At 35.4% G+C, this 6,548-nt stretch overlaps 1 protein-coding gene across 1 annotated transcript; it reads left to right on the top strand.

Moving 5' to 3' along the window:
* Window positions 1–211: 211 nt before the first annotated feature.
* LOC116140062 (GTPase Der) lies at window positions 212–6,222 on the top strand (the record flags this gene model as incomplete). The annotated part of the gene is made up of 10 exons (XM_031425697.1): window positions 212–295; window positions 456–749; window positions 1,344–1,483; window positions 1,930–2,017; window positions 3,041–3,223; window positions 3,509–3,670; window positions 4,587–4,780; window positions 5,145–5,295; window positions 5,589–5,754; window positions 5,903–6,222. Coding segments are annotated over 10 exons (1,485 nt in total), but the record flags the coding sequence as incomplete, so codon positions are not given.
* Window positions 6,223–6,548: the final 326 nt, after the last annotated feature.

The following is a 6,548-nucleotide window of genomic DNA, read 5'->3' as shown; positions in this document are numbered from 1 at the left end:
GTTATATAATTGTACAATTTGAAGTCTGCCATCAACAGTTGCAATGACCTGATGAATTTCGGGTTCTTGTTATTTTCTTTCTCTGGACAGAACACTTTTGCCGAGTTAGTATGACTAATGTGTCTTGATAATGTAAATTGTGCTCTTTTTTTTTTTTGAGGAGAATATAATTTCACAGTTTCTTTATACTCTTGTGAAATTCCTTCTGCAGATCCCTGACCATCTTCTACCAAGGGTTGCAATTGTTGGAAGGCCAAACGTTGGTAAATCAGCTCTGTTTAACCGTCTTGTTGGGGTACTAAATCATTCATTTTGTATTTTAATTAGTTTAACTATTGCTCTTAATTCACTTACCAATATTCTGGAAAGTAAATTTGAATCTTACAACTGTACTTTTTCCTAAGTTTTTACATTACGATAATTGTTCTCTTCTTTTCATTGAATATATATTCCAGGGTAACAAGGCCATTGTAGTGGATGAACCTGGGGTTACTAGGGATCGCTTGTACGGTAGATCCTTTTGGGGAGAGCATGAATTTATGGTGGTGGATACCGGAGGTGTTCTCACTGTTTCAAAATCACAGGTTAATGTTATGGAAGATTTGGCTATCACAACAACCATCGGTATGGATGGGATTCCGCTTGCCACTAGGGAGGCAGCTGTTGCTAGGATGCCCTCAATGATTGAGAGACAAGCTACAGCAGCTGTGGAAGAGTCATCTGTCATCATATTCCTTGTCGATGGCCAGGTGCAATCTGTTATTTCGTAACTTGTATGTAACAAATAGCTGTTTTGTGATTTTTAGTTTCAACTTTTTCACCTGGTTTCGTTAGGAAGTTTCTCTCTTGATGGCTGAATGTATTTTATTGTTTCATCATCAAGGGGTTTGGGAACCATGCAGTATTTGACATTGAAGTTACTCTTATATTATTAAGGTAGATGGCTTCTTGACATGTTATTATGTTTTGTGTGTACCCTGCAGATTTTAGATTCCATTAAGCTGTAGAAAGTGCATCCACAATGGGAATGATCCACAAGGTCTAGTTGTTAAGTTTAAGCTCAATCTAAAAGCTTAGATTTATAGAATAGATCTGGCGGGATTAGATAATAAATCTAAATGGGATCATATATTGGATGGTTTCTTTCAGTATCTGTTTATGTAATCTTTTACTAGTGTAGTATTAACATCACCCATTGAGTTAGTCTTCATCCTAGAACTGTTGTTTAAATGCCTAGTTATTTACAGGTGAACTTGCCAAGCTCTTGTGCAGATGACTGAGGCAAACAAATTTATTTTCATGATTCTAAGTTATACTATATATGGTCACTGATCACTGTGCAGGCAGGTCTAACGGCAGCTGATGTGGAGATAGCTGACTGGCTACGTAAGCATTACACGGATAAGTTTATCATTCTTGCTGTGAACAAGTGTGAATCTCCACGTAAAGGAATTATGCAAGTGTCAGAATTTTGGTCCTTGGGGTGAGATGCTTTTTCTTTTTTCTTGAAAAATCTAGGCCTTACATTGCATGGTGAATACATGCTCATAACTTATCTGTAGGAATTTTTCAAGATATAATTAGGCCTAGGAAAGAATTCAGGCTCAGGTGATGTAGATTCTTTGGAAGATTTTCTGAAACTTGTGCCAAGTCTATGAACACATAACATCCATTAACGGGCTTTACAATTATGATACTCCATTTAGTGGATGCTTGCACTTGGAAATTTATATGCATTTTGATGCTTGTTTAGAGAAAATGAAATATTAGATTATATGCTAGGAGTACTTTTTCTTTTACATTTTCCTCTCATTTCTTGCCGTAAACTGAATGGGTTCAGTGGATCATATTTTATAAATGCATTAGACCTGGTTTATTTCTTTACATATCTTTTTTTATTAGTCCTAAACTTTTTTGTTGATCAACCAGGTTGTCACCAATTGCCATTTCTGCTGTATCTGGGACTGGAACTGGAGAGCTTCTTGATCTTGTTTGTTCGGGACTGGAAAAAATTGAGGTTTGTGATTCTAGGATTGGGTTTAGCATAAATGTTCTTGCTATGATCATATATCCCTATGTTCGTACAGTTTTAATCAAATTGGCAATCTGCTAAATCATTTCTTGATAATTACTTTTGCAATATTACCCAATAGATAGCCAAATCCATATCTACCTTGCACGCGGTGATGCTGCACATATTCTAATTGTGGACAGCATTTGTGGTAAAAATTTAATCATGATAGATATTGAGTTTATACATTTTATTTTATGAGTCTGATCCTGTTATGAGAGGTATTGCCACTATCAGGATGAGTTGTAGTCCCATAGTTAGGGCCAGGATTAAGGACCATATCAGTCTTGACCATCATCAGTGTCAAACTTCTTTGCAACTAATCTTGAAACCAACCAAAATCAAATTTATCTTTTTATAGAAATTTCTTGAGCAGATTCATATGCCTTTTTGATGTCAGCATTTGTTATTAGGGTTTTTCCTTTTGATAATTCACTTTCCCCTTTCATGGCTAGCAAATTTGCACTTTGTTTAAGTACTGGGTTTTGGTGGGTTCTAGCTAGTTCAGCTAGTGGGATATCTTGAGGTTCTAAAAAAGGTCTTAGGACCCAATCCCTATGCCTAGTGTTCTTTTTCTACCATTTGATCTTGATCAGCAGCTGTAGTTCTGATTCATAATCAACATTATACAACCTTGGGGATAAGATGAGGATTTGTAGTGCATTATTTGTGTGGATATAGTTACAAGAACGCATATGAACATGTCATTTATTGTTTCAAATGTCGTTTCATGTTGCTTTCCATGGCACGAAGATGTCATAATGACTGTTATAACAAAACATTTTTTGAGCTTGTTAGTTATCTATCATTACAATATTATGCATTCTTGCTGCCGTTTAGACATTCAAAATGCACCCTTATAAACTATATAATTTACCTGCAAAAGGCATGTCCACATTTTTCTCTTGTTCTCATAGTGTATGAAGCTAATAACTAGATGGTTTATAGTTTGTTGGTTGCAATTTATAGGATGTAGAAAATCTCAATGAAGATGCAAATTATGTTCCTGCAATTGCAATTGTTGGCCGGCCAAATGTTGGCAAAAGTAGCATTTTGAATGCTTTGGTTGGAGAGGATAGAACGATTGTTAGTCCTATCAGTGGTACTACACGTGATGCTATTGATACTGAGTTTGCAGGACCTGATGGCCAGGTATGACTCGAGTTTTTACTACCAATTTTTCATGTTAGTTGACTATCAGTTCTACCGCATTGTTTATTGATGTAAGAAGAATTCATTGAGTTCGATTAACTGCGAGCTTCATTTGCATATTATATGTGGACTTTTAGACCCAGTAAGGACTATTCTCTCTGCACGCCATGTGTATGCATGTTTCCATAAAATCACATTCACAGTTTTTTCTAAATCAGTGTTCATTAAAAATTGTATTTATATATTCATCTATAAACTAAAAAAATTTTTTTTTGGGGGTCCCAGAAGTTCCGGCTTATTGATACTGCTGGTATTAGAAGAAGGGCAGCCATAGCCTCATCTGGTAGTACCACAGAGGCTTTGTCAGTGAACCGAGCATTTCGTGCCATTCGTCGTTCTGATGTTGTTGCTCTTGTCATTGAGGCCTTGGCTTGTATCACAGAACAGGTACTTCATCTGCGGCTATTCTGGAGTCATCATATTTATGGTGTTTTTAACATTTGGCTTCTGAAACTTGCAGTCAATGCACTTTTAAGTAGGGTGGGAGAGGGCTGGAGAGAGAGATTGAGAAATTGCTTTTGCCTTCCTAATTACTTTACTTTTCCCCCATAACATGACGTGGGCATATAAAGAATGTGAATAGTCAAAAGGGAATTATGAAAGACCACCAAAAAGTGGAGAAGATTTATATGTTGCTGGAGTTCTATGATTTTTTTGATTCCTGCAAACTTAGACTGCTCATAAAATATGTGCCACCTTTACTTATAACATCTCCAGTACGGATCCTGACTGATCCACAGGAATCAGTGCCCATGTCCTTCATATACCTGGCAATTACTGTGATAAAACTCTCCTAGGTGGCCCCAAGTTCTTGGCAGTGGAATTTTAAGCCTACATAGGTGTTTCATGAGACACCAAAACCCAGACTATCTGGAGGGCCACTCCGCACAAAAAACTTAAAGACTCTTACAGTTTTTACCTTGTTAATTGATTGAAATTATTTAATAGATTGAAAGTTAAACTTATTTGAATTATTCAGTAAAGTGCATGTTCCTGATAACATAAACACAAGATTTGAGCAGATGTGTTGGCATGTCATTAAAGATTAAGGCTGATGCCTATTCCCTTATAGGATGAGGTTGTGAAATAGGAACTCTATTATATGTAGGGTGGGGTATTACCTCACGCTGTAGGCTAATTAGGGGCTTTTATATGAATATGAAATAAGATTGTTTCATTGATAGATCTTAAATATAGCGTTGGTATGTTTTTGGCCCATTAATCAAATTTTTAACTGGTTCTTTTCTTTTCTTTGGTTACCTCTTTTAATTATGTTTTATGTTTTTGGTCCCGGTTTTCCTAGGATTGCAGGATTGCTGAAAGGATTGAAAAAGAAGGAAAGGGTTGTCTGATTGTTGTAAACAAATGGGACACCATACCAAATAAAAACCAGCAGAGTGCAACATACTATGAGCAAGATGTTAGAGAAAAGCTTCGTGCTCTTGATTGGGCGCCTATTGTTTATTCAACTGCAGTAGCTGGTCATAGTGTTGATAAGTATGTTCTGGACCTAATGGTGTCATTTTCTTTACTGTTCTAAATGATACCTGACAGTTAATGCCAATCAGTTTTTCTTATTTATATTGTAACCCTGAAATCTACATAATAATTGGAAAAAAGATTCTTTCTTTTCTCGGTACTCCTAAAGTAGACACTAACAGAAAAATCATCTGTTGGCTTGATGAAAACACTTTTTGATCCGTTTACATGAACTTATGCTCATTGTGTTTTTTTTGATTCCTTTTTGCCTTCCTCTTAAAAGGAAAGAAAGTCCAATTCTATAGAAATAAATTTTGATTGTATAATCACTGTTACATTGAAATAAAAGGGAGAACAAGTTTTAGCTGTTGTTTTTGGTCAGAATCATTGTTGCTGCCAGCACGGTTGAAAAGGAGAGATCAAGAAGGCTAAGTACTGCGACATTAAATCAAGTGATACAGGAAGCACTAGCTTTTAAGTCACCTCCTAGGACCCGAGGTGGCAAGAGAGGACGTATATATTACTGCACTCAGGTAGAATCTCATACAAGACTGCAATTGATTATATTGTCTCTACGTGATAATTTTTCGCTGTCTTAAAAAATTCAGGCTTTACCCAGAAAAAATCTTGTTCTTTTTTAAAGTTTTACTAATGAGAGGTGTGTTTTTCATTATGTGAAGAGCCAAAATAGCTTTCTTTTTACTTATATATTGTTACTCGCTTAACTCATCGGCATATTCTTTTCTGCTACATTTCTCAATTTTGTTTTCAGCATTTTAGTATGGCCTTGGTGACACTCAGTACTGAATGTGATTCCCTATTGCAGGCTGCTATCAGACCACCAACATTTGTTTTCTTCGTAAATGACGCAAAACTATTCTCCGAGACTTACCGGCGTTACATGGAAAAGCAACTTCGAAAAGATGCAGGATTTTCTGGTACACCAATTCGACTTCTTTGGCGGAGCAGAAGAAAAATGGAAAAAAATGAAGGTAAGTACAAGCCTTTCCCCCTTTCATTGTTGGAAATGAATTCAGTAACTTCCTTAATGACGTGCTAGCATAAAATCCATGCATATAAGTTGAACCCTTGTTTCATTCAACTCTTTCGATGATATGGTTTTCCTGGACCGATATTCAGGTAGGGCTGCATCAAAAACATGAGCAAATCTTGCACCACGTGATGGAAAATTGACATTAACAACATGATCCTAAACAAGATTTTATCGTCCCAAAATTGAATTCGACTTTGTGTTAGAAGAGTTTGTAGTTCTTTGAAGGTTCATGCAAGTTTAGTTGAACAGGTTAATTAGTTTTGTCATCTCTTCTTGGTTGGAAAGTTTTATAGTTTTTATTTTATTTTATTTTATTTTTTATTTGTGTATTAGTGTATAGTATGTAGTTGTGACTATGAATATTTCGAGAGCTTGTAATGTGTAACATCTAATGCTGAAATTAATTTATTTTTTTTAAAATATCTGGAAATCTCGTGAAGTTTCTCATGTATATCATAACATCCTGACTAGAGTTTAGTTTATATATAGAGAGTAATTCTCTAATCATGACGTTTTGATATGGGGTTATGTTTAAACACATTCAGATTCATCTTATCTTATTGGGTTGAATTTTGATATATTGTTGATAAATCAAATGGTATTTAAACGTGGTCTTGACATCATGATATTAATTTTGTTAGAACTGAACTTAAAAAATTAAATATCATTGGATTCATCCGTATGGTATATGTTGTACAATATTTAATTAAAGTAAAAATTAAGTCTCTGTTT

The sequence above is a fragment of the Pistacia vera genome, unplaced genomic scaffold (assembly GCF_008641045.1).
Source record: "Pistacia vera cultivar Batoury unplaced genomic scaffold, PisVer_v2 Contig361, whole genome shotgun sequence".
Classification (NCBI taxonomy): Eukaryota; Viridiplantae; Streptophyta; class Magnoliopsida; order Sapindales; family Anacardiaceae; genus Pistacia; species Pistacia vera.
This window is presented reverse-complemented; position numbering and strand designations above follow the sequence as displayed.